The following is a 17,082-nucleotide window of genomic DNA, read 5'->3' as shown; positions in this document are numbered from 1 at the left end:
ACCAAGCAGAGTCAACACGGCCACAAGAGCACATGCTCTGCCTAGTGTCTCAAATGGCTGCCGATTTACCCAACGCGCCACTCTCTCTTCAGGCTCACCTGCAGAGTCACACTGCTGACAAGCTTCTGCTTGCTAACACTCTCTCCTTTTCTTTTAGTTCCCACACCTCTACTCTTCTCTGTGTATTCCCTTCCTCTTTACCATGGGGCTTCTCCAGGATCCCATTCCCAGCCTTCTTTTCTCCCTCAACACATTCTCTGTGGGGCATCTCATCCCCTCCTGTGGCTTTCACTTTCTTCAAAATGCAAATAACTAAAAACCTCATCCTTGGGTGTCAAACCCATACTTACAAACTCTCCTAAAAGTATCCCAAACCTAACGTGTTCCAAATGGAACTCATCTGTTTCCCACCTACTTTTTCTTATCCTCTAGCTCAGAAATTAACTGAATCCTCTATGAAAATTCACAGCATAATTTTTCATCCAGAGAACTCATGTTTAAAAACTCAACCTACATTTCTCATTTACTCTCCATATGAAACCTGTCACCAAATTCTACCTTGGATGCAGTCTTTCAAGTTATCCCTTGGAAGTCTTATAAATCTGACCTTCTTTCTAATTCCTGCTACCACTGCCTACCTTCAAATCCTCTTTTTCTTCTATCTACATTATTAGCTAACCTACTACCTGACTAGTTTCTCTAATACCATCTCTCCTCAACTCCAATTCATTCCCATACTACTGCTAGAAAAATGCATCTAGTCAGTATTCTGCCTAGAAATCCCTGACACCTGTATGACAGGAATCAGGTTTCTCAATATGACATGCAAGGGCTTTCGCAACGCGAGACAGCTTCATCTCCACCACTGCATCCGACACCAGGACCGGCCACTCCAGGGACCACATGCTCACAACACCCTTTACAATTCCTTCTTGATACACTTTCACATTTAAAATGACCTTGCTTGCCCCACAGGCAAAGTTCACATACTCTTAGAAGCCTCTGAGACACACCCTTCTCAAACTCAACCCTTTTCTCTGTGTTCTATTATCAGGGTTTCAAAACCCAAACTGAATCTGTAGACTGGCAAATGATGAACACTCCCTGCAGTAGCCTCAGCAAAGCAGCAGAGGAAGGGAGACATGGAGCTGAACTGCAAACTGCTGTCAAAATGGTATTCTAAGCAAGGCCGGGGGTGCTCTTCATCTGCATGTGGTCCCTAACAAGTTACATCTCCCTCCTCCTCAACTTCTTCGTTTATAACAAGGAGGCAGTATCCACAGATGTGTCATCTAAGATGGGCACGAGCTGGGAGATGCTAGGAAATCACGGTATGGGGTCTGAGAAGGGGGATTGGGGCTCTGAGTACCCTCAGGAGGGTAAAGTAATCTGGATGAGAAAACTGAGTGTCTATGTCAGTTTTAACAATAAAGTTTTTATTAAATAGAATAAATATGACTGAGAAAATCCCTACTGAAACTCTTCTAGGTTAATTAATTAAATCAACAAATATGTAATAAGTGCCTACCACACTCAAGCATAATTTTGAATCAGGGGATACAGTATCAAATAAGACAGACAAAACTCCTACTCTCAGGAAGGTAATGTTCTAGTCATGAAAGAGAAACAGACTACAAAACAAGAACGCAAGTAAACGAACACGGTGGTTTCGGGGCTCTCCCTCTCGGGAGCAGCCCGCACCTGTCCCCCGTCCCACCTCCTCCTCCGGGCGCGGCACCTTTACCCTGCTCTCTCCCAAGCTCCAAGAGTCCTTCTTCTGCCTCTCTAACTTGTTTCCTGAACCCATTTCTTCTATGACTCACTTCTTGTACCTCTGTGACTTTCTAAATAAACTTTCTCTTGAATAAAAAACAATCTCAGACAGCGAATAAGAAAATACAGAAGTGGTATGTTAGTGGTCCAAACGATTCTGGGTCAACTGGGCGGGGGAGTCCTCTCAGAAGAGAGAATATGGGGATGAGCAGCCAGGGCAGGACTTTCATGCTGGGAAGCAGCAACTGCAGAGGCCCCTAAAGGGAAGGGACTTCAGAGAGAGGACAGCAGTCCAACCGGAGCGTAGTCTGTGAAAGGCAGAGAGGTAACAGGTAGACGGGGACACTGACAGGTTACAGTGAAGAGGTGCCAGGAAGCCAGGGGGAGCAATGGGTGGCTGATGAGGCAGTAACCATGCAGGTTAAGGAAACTCAAACAGCAAGGAAAAGGGGGTAATGGAGAGTAAGGGTGCCCCTCTCCACATGTCACACCTTGTGTACCCTTTTAAAAGCACAGCACATGAGATCACCTAGATGTACTCTAACCAAAAGTGTTAACTCACATCATCAAGACCTTAGGTGCAGCTATGAGTTTACGAGAAATACAGGGGAGAAAGGAATAAACTAAAGAATACAACCAGAAAAGTCCAGAAGGCTGGGCATTTTATAGGATAACTAGCACAATAGGCTTAGCAAGTTAAGGTCATAAAAATGGGAGTAAAGTAGATTAAAATAAGCTGAGACCACATCCTCTTATTTGTAACCTTTGCATCTACAGTGTCCGCACACAGGAATCACGTAAGTGCCTTCTCTGTGAATGAACCGAATCTGCAGGCTTCTACATTACATCATTTACTTGCCAAAAAATATATGACTTAAAGAGGCATTTGAACAACTAAAGGAAGCACCAGGATATACAGACTTATTTAGTCAATTGCAGAAATGACCATTCCTTACTTTACACAGCATGTCTCACATTAATAATGCAACTCGCTGGATGGGCTTACTGTTGGAGACAAACGCTGTTGCCTCCGCCTGCGACTCTAACCCCAATCGGACCATTCTTCCCCTGCCCAATCCACCCGCCCCGCCCGCCCTGCTTCGCCTCCAAACTCCTACACTCCGTTTTCCAAACACGTTAGAGTCAACCCTTGAAAACATAAATCACGTCATGTTACTTCCCTGCTCCAACCTGCCACGTGTCCCCTACATTTTAAAGTCTGCGCCATGGTTTGTGGTAACCTTCCCAGCCCCACCGCCCGCCGAGCCTCCCTCCCGGCTTCGGGACGCGGTCTGCTCCTCCGCGATCACGCCGAGCTCTTAGGTTTCAGGCCTCTATTCTAGTTCCTTCTGCCAAGAACGCCCTTCCTCCAGAAGCTGCCAAGGCTTACTGCCCCATTTTGCTTGGGTCTCTGCTCAAAATGCTACCTCCTCAGTGAGACCTTTCCTGACAACAGCTGCCAACACAGCTCTCCCACTCTTCCAGCTCGGCTTGCACATGTTTATTCGTAAGTATATAAACGCACGCACATACACTGCATTTGTTTATCTATTTACTGTCTCCTCCACCGTCATGTAAGCCCCTTGAGGGCAAGAATTTTCTTTTCTTCCCAACACCTAGAATAGTAGATGCATATAGCAGGCATTCAAATTTTAGAATGAATGAATAAATAAAATGAAGAGACTAAATAGAAGGAGCAGAGATATTGGTTTGGGGAAATTTTTCTTATGTATCTTTAACTATTTAGAATATACTTTAATTCAAATAAGACAAACAAAAACAAACTGCAAACACCCAACACTGATACTCTGGACCACTAAACCTTCCTCATGAACTGTCAGAGCAATAAGACCAGCTTTAAAAAAACCAAACAGAGAGAAACAGAATGTTTCTCCCCCCCCCCGTCCCTTCCTCTCTCTGCAATCAATAAAAACACATTTAAAAAGCAAACAAACAAAAAAGAAAAAACCAGACAGCTCAGAGATTCTATGAATTCTGGAGACTCCAGGATCCCCGCTGACAGAAGCTCCTCTACAATGCAGAGTACTTCCTGCCAATACCTCTCAGAGGTTGTCTACCACTTTCCCTGCTCCAGGGCCACCAGTGACCACTCCCTAGTATTCATCTTTTACCCAATAAAAGACACTACAAGACTATAAGTTTCTTTTTTTATTTAAACATATCTTTATTGATTTCAGAGAGAGGAAGGGAGAGGGAGAGACAGAGACAGAAACATCAATGGTGAGAGTCATTGATCGGCTGCCTCCTGCACGCTCCTAACTGGGGATTGAGCCCACAACCTGGGCATGTGCCCTGACCAGGAATCGAACCTCGAGCTCCTGGATCCTAGGTCGATGCTCAACTGCTGAGCCACGCCCGGCTGGATGACTGTAAGTTTCTTTTTTTTTTTTTTAAATATATCTTTATTGATTTCAGAGAGAGGAAAGGAGAGGGAGAGAGAGAGACAGAAACATCAATGATGAGAGAATCATTGATCGAGCCTGCAACCCAGGCATGTGGCCTGACCAGGAATCGAACCCTGATCGCCTGGATCCCAGGTCAACGCTCAACCGCTGAGCCACGCCCGGCCAGATGACTGTAAGTTTCTTAATGGCAAGATGTGCATCTGCTAACCTGCCCTGGGCATATGAGTTTTTACTGAATTAAGTGTTTACTTCCTTCAGTCTTTACATTTTCTCCAACTGTGTAGCTCAGCTTCATTGGCAAAACAGGAAAAATCAATTGTCTGGATAAACTAATAAGGTCAAAAAGGTAACAGGTCCTTTTTTTGGTATATATTACTTTAATAACTATTTTTTTCATACTCTGTCAATGTATATCTAATCTAAAAGGAGACTGTTCATCAACATAAGTGGTATGATTCATTAGCCAAACAACAGTTGCATTAAAAAATAAGATAAAAATAGGAATGCAGTCCTATTAAATTCAATAGAAAAATTAATTTTAAACACACATCAAAATGGAGAGTTTTCTTCTTATAAAAGTTAGTATCTTTTACTCAAAACAATACAGTCAGTCCAATCATACTGAAAAATTTCTAGATATCATCTGAATGGATCCACATTGATTTCCAAAATCTTCCTGTGTAAACCAATTGTTTGGAAGCTGAAATTAGTCACAAAAAATGCATTCATCAAAAAGGATTTGTGTTTAACTCTTGGAATTAATCAAGTACTCTTCTGCCAATTAAACAAAGGATTTGAATTTCACCCGTTAAGGCTTTCCACATATATTTCATAATAACTTTCAGCAATTCCAAAGAAATTTAATAAGATAAAGGGTCTCAAGATAAACCTCAAGTCAAATCTTGATTGGATATTTCATTATTAAATAAAAAGGTGATGAATATTTTTTCATATAGGTGTGTCTTCTGAATGGTAAAGCAAGTTCAATAACTTTGATTCAGAGAGAGATACTATAAAGAGATGTGATTACATGAAGTCCTTGTACTCACTTGTGACTATAAATAGCAAGGTGAAATACTTGGCAATTATTTCACAAAATAAACAGTTTAAATCTTAAACCATCCTTCGCTTATAGTCAATGACTAATGTGAGTAAAGGCTTAATATGAAGTATAAAAATAGCACAAACCTTTTGATTTCTTTACATCAGGTTCAGGCTCAGATTCTCGGATGAACTGCCCCACATCACTGACTCTTCCAAATGTCATCTTCCTATGTAAGTATGAGAAGAATATAACTTCTAACAATCAATTTTAAACTAAGAAGAAGAAAAATCAATTTTAAGTATCTCATCTAAATCTAGAAAACGAGAAATACAATTTATAGCTATCCCATGTTATTCAAAGTGAGGCTTATTTTATTTTTAAAATATATTTTATTGATTTCAGAGAGAGGAAGAGAGACAAGAGAGAGAGTTGAAACATCAATGATGAGTCATCATTGATGGGCTGCCTCTTGCACGCCCCCTACTGGAGATCGAGCTCACAACCTGGGCATGTACCCTGACCGGAAATCACACCTCGATCTCCTGGATACTAGGTCAATGCTCAACTGCTGAGTCACGCCTGGTCGGGCAAGGCTTATTTTAAATAGAACTACTCCCCTGAGAAAGCAAAATAATCTTTAACTCAATGCAATTCCGTTCAAAATCCCAAAAAGGTTTATGAAACATGATGAGTTAATAGGCAATTCACATTTCTAAAACTCAAACAGAAGAGAAAAGGCCAAGAATAGCCAAGGTAACTTTGTAAAAGAAGAGAGAAAAAGGTAGGACAAAATATATTATAAAAATAGAGTAACATATATAATTATAAAATATAAATCTGTAGTAATTTGAAGCAAAGTTAAAAGAAAAAGAACACAGTAAAAGGTCTTATTTTTAACAATTACTAACCAATAATAAATATCCATAAGCATACAGAATTCCAACAATCATTAAGAAATCACATAGCCCGGTCGGGAGTGGGTCAGCGGTTGAGCAACGACCTAGGATCCAGGAGCTCGAGGTTCAATTCCAGGTCAGGGCACATGCCCGGGTTGTGGGATCAATCCCCAGTGGGAGGCGTGCAGGAGGCAGGTGATCAATGACTCTCTCATTATTGATGTTTCTATCTCTCCTCTCCCTCTTCCTTCCTCTCTCTGAAATCGATAAAGACATGTTAAAAAAAAAAAAAAAATCTTTAAAAAAAAATGTAAAAAGGAGATAAAGAGTCCATCCACAGGAGAAAAACCTCAACAAACATGCCAAAAGAAGCTCCATCTCATGAGCAATAATTCAAGATTGGTAAAAAAAATTTTAAGTCTGATATTATTTAGTGTTGACAAGGTTATGGAGAAAATTAGTACCTTTATCAAAGACTGGTAAGAATGTAAAATGTACCAGCACTTTCAAAGGTAAGTTAGTAAGATCTATTAAAATTTCAAACTTGCTTCTTGGTACAGGAAGTGCTCTGCTATACTAGGTGTACCAGTGAAAAACCAAAAACTACTGAAATACTCAGTATCAAAATGACCAAACAGTGGCACAGCACATTAAGCGGAATATTTTATCACAGTTATAAGCTATAATTAATATTACATATAGAAACTCCAACACAGCTAAATGAGTTAAATCTATACAGTCTAACAGAAAAATCTACAAAACTCATTATGAATGAAAGAAAGCACAAGATACAGAATACAGTGGAATATCAACTACATGAAAGCAGGCAAACAAAAACACACCATAACAATGAGTAAGCAGAGAAAATAAGCATAGGTGTGTGATCAAAGGGACATTAGCCTTACCTATAAATCTAATTTTCATAAGAGATTAATGTATTTGTAATTAAAAGTAAGTTAAAAGAAGAAAAACAAATTTTATGATGTCTATATAGTATCTCCTTTCAGGCAAAGTGGATCTTATTTTAGAGGTGTCTTTCCTAGGAAGTCACCACTTCATACACAGGCCCACTACCCCAACTGATACAAATTTGTTTGCCTTGAGAAAAATTTCAGGAAGATGCTGAAATCATAAAATTAAAACAAACAATGGAAACTATCTTTAAAGATGGAGAAAAATCATCTCTACTTATTACCCATTTTATAAATTAGGAAAAAAAAGGAGAGAGTTCATGGACATGGACAACAGTGTGGTGATTGTGGGGGCGGGGGGTGGAGGTGGAAGGGCACACAGAGGGGATAAATGGTGATGGGGGAAAAAGTAAATTAAATTACAAAAATAAAATTCACAAAAAAAATTATTCTATTTTACACGCAAAAACACCTACAGAAGTAAACATCTTGCAACTGATACTTTCTTAAGCAAGGTTTTAAATAAATGGACCAACCATTCCTTTAAGAATAATTATCACCTTTGGAATTTAGCACTTAGGCTTATTGTCCACCATTTCCTAAAAGAACTAAAGATTACGACAATGCTGACACAGCTGAGGCGTGCTTTCCAAAAACAATGTGGTCAAATAATCTTTCGTTTACTTCAAAGTACCTTTCAGACTCCCTGGTCTACCAACTATCACTTACTTTCAGATAAAAGCAATTAAACACGTGGAAACCCCTTTACGGTACTGATGGGGCTGGGACTGGGGTGTAGAACCAGCCTTTCCACAGGCGTATGTGCTAACCAAGCCATCTTTAGGGAAGAGGAGTGGTTTTATGATTTGATCTGTCTGTGGTCAAGTTTAATAAGTGGCATATCCTATGAATCACTGTCTTTTTGTTATAGGATGAAATCAACAACCAAGTTAATTCTCAAATACAAAGGAATAAGTTTATTTTATTTTCCAAGTATTAGTTATACAGTCCATATAAATGATATTGGCATCTTTGTATTTTTATTTCTGCTTTTAAGACAAGAACTTTAAAATTGCTAACATATGAATCAAATGAAATAGGGATGAGACAGCCCAAAACATATCATATAAACATGACCCTCATCAATCTCGTTTATGGCAATGGAATAATGATGGTAGTAATATTTGTGGAGTGCTTACTAGATATCAGGCCATATGCTAAATGCTTTTATGTGTTATCTCATTTAATCCCCTCCACAACCCAATGGAACGGTAACATTATCCTCACTTTACAAATGAAAAACTGAGACACAAAGAGCTTGCTAAAAAGTGACTGAGCCAAGACTAAAATCCAGGAAGTCATTCCTGAGCCTTCACTCTTAACCATGTTCTACTGCATACTATATGTAAAAGTTCTGGGCATATAATAATAGATTAAGAATAGGTTAGATTAAAATACAAAAAGATGTGAAACATTCTAGACATGTGCCAAGCTTACCCTGCATATGTCCGTTGATACAAAGATTCTGGATCCAGGCTTGCAGCATCCACAATTATTGCTTCATCAAAATTTTTCAGAATTTTAACACTAGCTTTTTTCGCACTGGACTAGAACAGAAATTGTAAGATTAGTGGTATATTATTTAGGAATCAAATCACTCCTGGGTTTGGAATATGACAGATTTGTACAAAATCTTCAGTGTTTGAAATACATGTAATTTTCACTCAATTCCACCATTACTTAGATGCTTAACAGAATATAATTTCGAAATGTAACATCAATATATAACTACAGGAGGAAAGCACATTAAAATGTACAACATATGCATTCACATGCCAAATCTGTTTTTCTTAAGTTCCCACAAGTGTGGTGTTTTACATCAGTATGTTTCCAAGTGTGCAAAACTCCCATCCATCCATGCAAATTCATCTTGACTGATAAATGTAAAGCCCAACTTTTATAAGATAAACCTGAATGCTTTTGATTCTCAGTAAGGCTATGTGACAAAAGAGAAGCTGATGTTAACTTTCTAAAGTGACCAGTTAAGTGTAATAAGTTCTCCACCACTCTATCTCCCCACTCCTCACCCCCACATAAAAAGCAAGTCAAAATTTTTATATATATATATATATATATATATATACACATTTTTAAATATATATATATTTAAATATATCTTTATTGATTTCAGAGAGAGGAAGGGAGAGGGAGAGAGAGGGATAGAAACATCAATGATGAGAGAGTCATTGATTGGCTGCAAGCCTGCAACCCGGGTATGTGCCCTGACCGGGAATAGAACCCCGATCGCCTGGATCCTAGGTTGATGCTCAAGCACTGAGCCACGCCTAGCCAGGCTCAAAATTGACATTTCTATGAAATACAGAGCCATGGGTTGACCCAGAAATTCCACTTCTAAAAATTCAATTACAGGTTTACATGCAAAATGACTTATATACAAGATTATTCACTGAAGCACTGTTTAAAATAATAAGATAGGACCACGCTTAATATCCACGACTAAGGTATAGGTTAAATTAATAAAAAAAATAATTGAACAGATACTTATAGAACATTCTTTGGGGGTGAAAGTGAGGAAGGGCTCTCTTTTTGTAGCCAAAAGGGCACATAATTAAATATAGGCATCAGAATAAAGAAGAGGTAATACTTCTATGAGGCCATTGTTACTCAGATTCCCAAACCAGACCAATCTCTCTTGAATGTAGATGCGAAATCATCAATAAAATACTAGCAATTCAAATCTAGAAACATACAAAAATAATTATACACCACAACCAAGTGGGATTTACCCCAGGAATGCAAGGTTGGTTTAACATCTGGTAATCAATCAATGCAGTACACTGCATCAGGAATAAAAACCAAAAGCCTCCATAATCATCTCAGCTGATACAGAAAGAGCAGTTGACAAAACCCAACACACTTTCTTGATTAAAAAACATTCAACATATTAGGAATAGTAGGGGACTTCCTCAACTTCACAAAGAGTGTTTATTTATGAAAAACCTACTCCTAACATCTTACTAAATGATGAAAAACTAAAAGCTTTCCCCCTGAAATCAGGAACAAGACAAAGATGCCCACTTTTACCACTTCCATTCAAAACTATTGGGAGTTCTAGCCAGAGCAATTAGGCAAGAAAAGGAAATAACAGGCATCCAAAGTGGATAGAAAGAAAACTTTCTATTCACAAATAAGGTGATCTTATATAAAGAAAAATCATAAATAATCCACAAGAAAACTACTGGAGCTAACATGAATTTAGTAAAATTGAAGGTAGATCACACACAAAAATTAGTTATATCTCTATGCATTATCAATGGTGATCAAGAAATGAGATTAATTATAAAAATCAATGTTTCATAATATTTTTAAAATAGGATGATATGTAAGGTTTGCTCTCCCAGACCTCAAAATAAATAAATTTTTAAAAAAGAATAAACATCAAAAACATTTTTGGAAAGGAAGAATGTGATCCAATTCAAGATAAAAGAAGTGATAGCTTGAGGGAAATTTTAAGAAAAATATTTACAAATTCATGGAAAACAACATAAGCACAAAAGCTGAACTGCAAAACTTCAATTGCCTAGTCTTGCTTAACTCCTAGAAGGAAGTTTTCATTAAGAACCCTCTCAGCAATAAAGCACCAACAAATAAACATAATCACAGCTTAATGTTACCCACAGTCTTGATATTAAAAAAAACAAAACTTTACAGAATATTTAAGTTGAAAAAGTAGGCAGATATGATATATCCTGGAAATAAATGGTTTGCCAATTTAAAAAATTAAATTTAGAAAACAATTCTGCTGGGTGAAAAAGGTGAGGGGATTAAGAAGTACTAATTGTTAGTCACAAAATAGTCAAGGGGATGTACAGTACAGCATAGGGAATATAGTCAATAGTATTATAACTATGCGCAGTGCCAGGTGGGTACTTAAATATCAGGGGAAAGGAACACTGTGTAAAGTATATGTCTAACCACTATGCGGTACACCTGAAACTGATACAAAATAATATTGAATGTAAACTGTAATTGAAAAATTAAATAAAAAACAATCCTATTTATAAGAGCATCAAAAAGAAAAACTACTTAGGAATAAACTGACCCAGGAAGGTGTGTGATTGTACACTGAAAACTATAAAATGTTGCTGAAAGAAATTAAAGAGAGCCTAAGTTAGACAGAATGCCATTCCATGTTTATGGACTGGAAGACTTAAAATTGTTAAGATGACAGTACTCCCAAGCAACCTGCAGATTCAATGTAATCCTGATCAAAATGGAAAAGCTGATCCTAAAATTTATATTTGAAATTGCAAGAGACCCAGAATAGCCAAAACAATCTTACAAGCGAGAAAAACAAAGTTGGAAGACAAATACTTCCCAATTCAAAACTTACAAAGCCATAGTAACCATAGTGCTGGCCTAAGGAGAGACATACAGATTGACAGAACAGAACTGAGAGACCAGAAACACACTCATATATCTAGAATTAACTGATTTTTCACAAGGATGCTAAGACTATTTAATAGTGAAAGAATAGTTTTTTTTCAATAAATGATGCTGGGACAACTAGATATCCACACATGAAAGAATAAAGTTGGACCCTACATCAGATAATATGCAAAACTAACTCAAATGGATCAAAGGCCTAAAACTTAGAAGAAAACGTAGGTGGCCATGGGAAGTGACTGCTCGATGGGCATGAGGTTTCCATTTGGGGTGATGAAAAAGTCTGGAACCAGATAGTGGTAATGACTGCATACCACTGTGAATATACAAAATGTCACTGAATTGTACACTTTATAATGGCTAAGTTTATGGTAAGTGAATTTTACAACAAAAAAAATTACTTGCATTTCTATACACTTACAATAAACAACTGGGGTATGAAATTTAAAAAAACAACTCCATTTATAATAGCATCAAAAGTAATAAAAAATTTAGAAAAAAATTTTTAAAAATGCAAAACTTATACTTGAAAACTACAAAATATTGTTGAAAAACATTTAAAAAGATTTGAATAAATGAAAAGACATCCCACGTTCATGGGCGAGAAGATTTAATATTGTTAAGATGGCAATACCCACAAATTAATCTATGGAGTCAATGCAATCTCGATCAGAATCCTTACTGGCTTCTTCATAGAAATGGACAAGCTGATCTTAAAATTCAAATGGAAACTCGGGGGACTCCAAAGAGTCAAAACAATCTTGGGAAAGGAGAACTAAGTTGGAAGACTTTCACTTCCTGATTTTTGAAGTTATTAAAAGCAGTAGTAATCGAGGCAAAGTTAAACAGTTATCAACTGACTCAGCAATTTTATTCCTATGTACATACACAAGAGAAAGGAAAACATATAGCCACAAAAACTTGTATAGTAGATTATTCATAATAGCCAAAGGTAGAAACAACCCAAATGTCCATCAACTGATGGATACAAAATGTCATATGTCTGCACAATGGACTATTATTTAGCCATAATAAGGAATAAAGTTCTGTTACATGCTAAACAGGGATAAGGTTTGACATATGAAGCACTCCAAAACCAAAAAAACTCAGGAAATGTACAATAGCACTATAGTTCAAAAGAAATCAAAAGCTCTTCAGTGAAATACAATATTAAGGAATCTAACAGTTCATTCACTCAATTATTCTATAAAATAGCACCCCAAATTTAGTCACTAAAATTTCCCAAACAACTGCAAAAAGAAGTCTTCAGAGGCTATAAATGTATATCATATTATATGATTATTAAAGCAACAGCTAGTGTCAAGCAGCAAAATGGCCTGAGTGAAAGAGCATGACACCTTACAATATAATATATACAAATACTCTGATTAGAATATATAGTAAATAGGCTAATTTTATTTTGCCTTAGTTTCTTCAACAACTTAAAACTTACAAATGGGATCTGTTACTGGAATTTAAAGGAAAGGACCTACACCTTTCTTTCTAATGCCTGAGGCAAATCCGTCAATACCTGAGCTGCGGAGCTGTCGGAGCCACCTTGGTGCGCGTCGTCAGGAGCACCACCAGAGCCATAAGCAGTCAGTGAAACACTCCCTCCCAGAAATTCATCCCCTCGAACCGAATGGATGAGGTCATTCAAATATTTATAATAAAGGTTGCTAGACAGAAAGCCAGGCAAAAACACCTGAAAGAGACGACAAGAATTATTTTAAAGCTGAAGTCCAATACAACTAAAACTTTATTTTAAAACAAAATTTTACAAATGACTTTACTTCTCCTTTTTATGCTCCATGTAATATCCCTTTATACACAGTTTACACTATAACTATAATTACAACATGTACAATTTTTAGGTGTCCCCACCCACAAAAAAACCACTTTGCCATGAAACTATTACATAAACTTGATATTTAGACTTCTTGGTGACCAGAAAACAGTCTAGGGAGTGGATATATATTGTAACTAGATTTATATTAAAGTCTTTGCGCATACATTGATTTTTCCTTTTGAACTGATTTCCTTGTAAGTTACTAGGAGTTTGATTACTGAGTTAAATAGTATGAACATTTTAGCTTTAATATATATGAGCAATTTACCCTTCAGAAGGATGCTATCTGTCCCACTAATACTTCAAGGTATCTGTTTTTTATGTGTTTTTTTAAATTGCTTTTCAGAGAGAGAAGAAGGGAGAGGGAGAGAGAGAGAAACATCGATGTGAGAGAGAAACACTGATCGGCTGCTTCCGACACACACCCCTACCGGGGATCAAACCCACAACCTGGGCATGTTCCCTGACCAGGAATCAAACCAGAAACCTTTTGGTGTACAGGACTATCCTCAACCAGCTAAGCCACACTGGCCAGGGCAAGGTATCTGTTTTGACACAGTGTTTCAAATACCAGGTTGTGTTTTTCAAATTATTGTTAAATAAATGCCTAATAACCATGGGTGTTTCTATTTGCATTTAAAAATTGTGAATGATGCTGAAAAAGTTCCCGTGTTTATCAGTGGCATTTGCTATTACCAACTTTTCCTTCACAGCACTTAGCACAATTGTAAACATTTATGTCTGTGTTTAGTATGAGCGTTCCTTGTAGATAGAGCTCTAGGAGGGCAGAAACTGTGTCTCTTTGTCTGCCATTCTAACACCAACAGCTAGTGCAGAACTACTCAAAGCACTGGTGAATGAATCACCTCTGCTTTTTTCCATTTACCTACTTGATTCATAAAATTACATAAGTTCTTTATATACATACACACGCATATTTAGTAAGAAATTTTTTTAGACTTTTTTTCTATTTTAATTTTCTTTATTACCCAGAAAGTTTATATTCTTTATATAATACAGGTCTGAAACTTTTCCTTTAAGATCAGAAAGATTTTAACTTTAAACATGAAAAAATTATTATCCTGGGGCAATAGCTGATACTCTATTCAGCTTACCACTAGCTTTTTAATGATTTGATTTTTATACTGAACTCTTTCATGTTCCTGGAATTCCAGTCTTGTGTGGGTATTATATAACAGTGCTTACTTAACCCCTTCCACCTAGATAGACAGAAGCAACAAAACTTCACGGCTTCTCCTGGACTCTGTGCAATTCCCGATAAATGCTGTTCTATCATTAGAAAAATAAATCATTCACAAATTCTAATACTTTATAATTAACAAGCTACTAGTGGTACCCTAATAAGTGATCATAATACTACATAAAACTAGTGTTCTAACCCTGTTGAGGGATATTGGTGAAATAACTAGATCATTCCTAAGCTAACTTTGCCCAATACTGCTATCTAATTAATGAGCACTTTATTCATACACATCTTACCTCATTTTTATCCTTGAAATAACTTCAAGGTAAGTAGCCATATTACCCCCATTTTACAGATGAGGAAAATGGCATTAAAGAACTTCAGTAACTGCCTGAAGCTACTGGACCTGTAAAGGTTAAGATCTATACACACCAGTCAGACTCAAAGACTCTGCTTTTAATTGCCATGCTGCACTACTGAAATTTTCCACTGTCCTGTTGCATATCATTTTCCCCCTGCTCTATTTTCTGGGTTTCAACAGTAAAAAATTCTTATAGTTTACTACTTTTGAAGTTCTTGGTTACCTTCTCCATGGTTGTCCAGGCCTGACGTAATGGAGTTGTAAAACAGTTGGGGAGTGGCCCACCTTCCCTGCAGATATTAGATTCAATTTCTAATCTTACAACATCATCAAATCCAAGAGGATGTGTGGCCTGCAGGGAGAAGTACCTATGGTAGAAAGACAGCCAAAGTAAAACCAAATTCCAGAGCAAATACAAGCAACTTCTGGCACCTACGCTAAAGAATCTTCTATGAGGGTTTCAGCCTGCAGACCTAGTACTATAATGGCCTTGCTGCAACTGTTACTCCCATTCCCCAAAAATACCTGAGTCGACTTGCTACCTCCCTACTTGCCTTCCATCATATTTAGTTCTTAAGATTTTCAAGGGCCAGGCTACAACTGAGGCAAAGAAATCAATCAATCACACATATTTAACCCATGGGAACCTATTCTTTGTTCAGCACTTGGTAGAAAGAAATGGATTGAAAAGACGGTTAGAGTCCTGGTTGGTGTAGATCAGTGGTTAGAGCGTCGGCCCTCATGCCAAGGGTCACAGGTTTGATTTCCAGTCAAGGGCATGTACATGGGTTGGAGGTTCACTCCTCACCCCTGGTCTGGGCACATGTGGGAGGCAACCAGTCGATATATCTCTTTCACACCCATGTTTTTCTCTCCCGCTCTCTCCAACCCTCTTCTCTTGCACTCTCTCTCTGAAAAGCACTGGAGAGAATATCCTCAGGTGAGGATTTAAAAAAAGAGGGTAAGACACTGTCATTTCCCCTGGAAACAGAGTGGAAAAAACTCCTTGCACAGGATTCAACGAGAACACACCATCATAACCATGAGGCACACGTCACTGATATGTAGGAATTCAAAACAAAACAGCCCTGTGGGTGAAGTGCGTGCATCTGATGTATGTGGACAGAACAGGACTTGCTGATCCGGTAGACGTGGGAAAAGGAGTCACCGATGAGAGCTCAAAGGTGGTTCTTTTACTCCTCACCCGAGGATATGCTTTCATTGACTGTCCGAGAGAGATGATGGGAAAGAGAGAGACAGACAGACAGACAAACATCAGTGTGAGAAAGAAGCATGGATCGGCTGCCTCTCGTGCATGCCCTGACCGGGAATTGAGCACTCAACCTTCTGGTGTACAGGACGATGCTCCAACCAACTGAGCCAGGGCAATAACTCAGAGATTTTTAACTTAACAGGATATAATGCAACTAGTGTTCTGGTAAGCTGATTGTAAAGTGGCTACTAAATAAAAGCATTAAAGGAGAAGAACACATATAGGTGTCCCAAAAACGCGTATACACGCACTTTGAATAATATAAAGGCAGTGTTTGTTAAAATACATTTCATTTGCAAAACTGAGCTATGAGCTCTTAAAGTGTGTATACATTTTTGGGGGGACACTATGTTAAGTTCCCTTCCCAGCATTCTAGTGACTTCTAACTCCTGTCTAATATCAATATAGAAAGAAAGGCTGATAAAGCATGATTATAATGATGCATACATAAAATATGAAACAAGTTGGGACTGGTAAAGTCAAATTTGGCACAATGAACTTGTCTAAATGACAGTGCAGTAGGATACTAAACAGTAACTTCATTTAGAAATGGCTCCTGCCCAGCCAGCATGACTTAATGGATGAGTATTGACCTAGGATCCTGGAGATGGGGGTTCAGTTCCCAGTCAGGGCACATGCCTGGGCTGCAGGCTCAATCCCCAGCAGGGGCTGTGCAGGAGGCAGCCGATCAATGATCCTCTCTCATTATTGATGTTTCTATCTCTCTCTCCCTCTCCTTTCCTCTCTCTGAAATCAATAAAAACATTAAAAACAAAAGTCTATAAAAAAAGAAAAGGCTCCCAAAGTAAAAATGGGATCCAGGGGGAAAACAGGTCTCTGCTCTCTGGTTTCTGAGTTCCAGCCAGGACCTTACTAG

The 17,082-nt window shown here is 37.9% G+C and overlaps 1 protein-coding gene across 2 annotated transcripts in view; it reads right to left on the bottom strand.

Annotated features, from left to right (window-relative positions):
* AKAP10 (A-kinase anchoring protein 10) overlaps positions 1-17,082 on the bottom strand; it is a 79,320-nt gene that overhangs the window by 11,106 nt on the left and 51,132 nt on the right. The window contains exons 9-13 of one of the 2 annotated variants that reach the window (XM_081162689.1): positions 15,156-15,300; positions 13,050-13,223; positions 8,549-8,658; positions 5,388-5,470; positions 4,193-4,899 (exon numbers count right to left, since the gene is read on the bottom strand). In XM_081162689.1, coding sequence (XP_081018815.1) covers positions 4,832-4,899; positions 5,388-5,470; positions 8,549-8,658; positions 13,050-13,223; positions 15,156-15,300 — 580 coding nt within the window. In that variant the 3' untranslated portion in view covers positions 4,193-4,831. Of the gene's footprint in view, positions 1-4,192; positions 4,900-5,387; positions 5,471-8,548; positions 8,659-13,049; positions 13,224-15,155; positions 15,301-17,082 lie in introns of those variants that run through there. The other variant, XM_081162688.1, reaches the window with a different exon arrangement.

This window comes from Miniopterus schreibersii (genome assembly GCF_964146895.1).
Source record: "Miniopterus schreibersii genome assembly, chromosome: 16".
Classification (NCBI taxonomy): Eukaryota; Metazoa; Chordata; class Mammalia; order Chiroptera; family Miniopteridae; genus Miniopterus; species Miniopterus schreibersii.
This window is presented reverse-complemented; position numbering and strand designations above follow the sequence as displayed.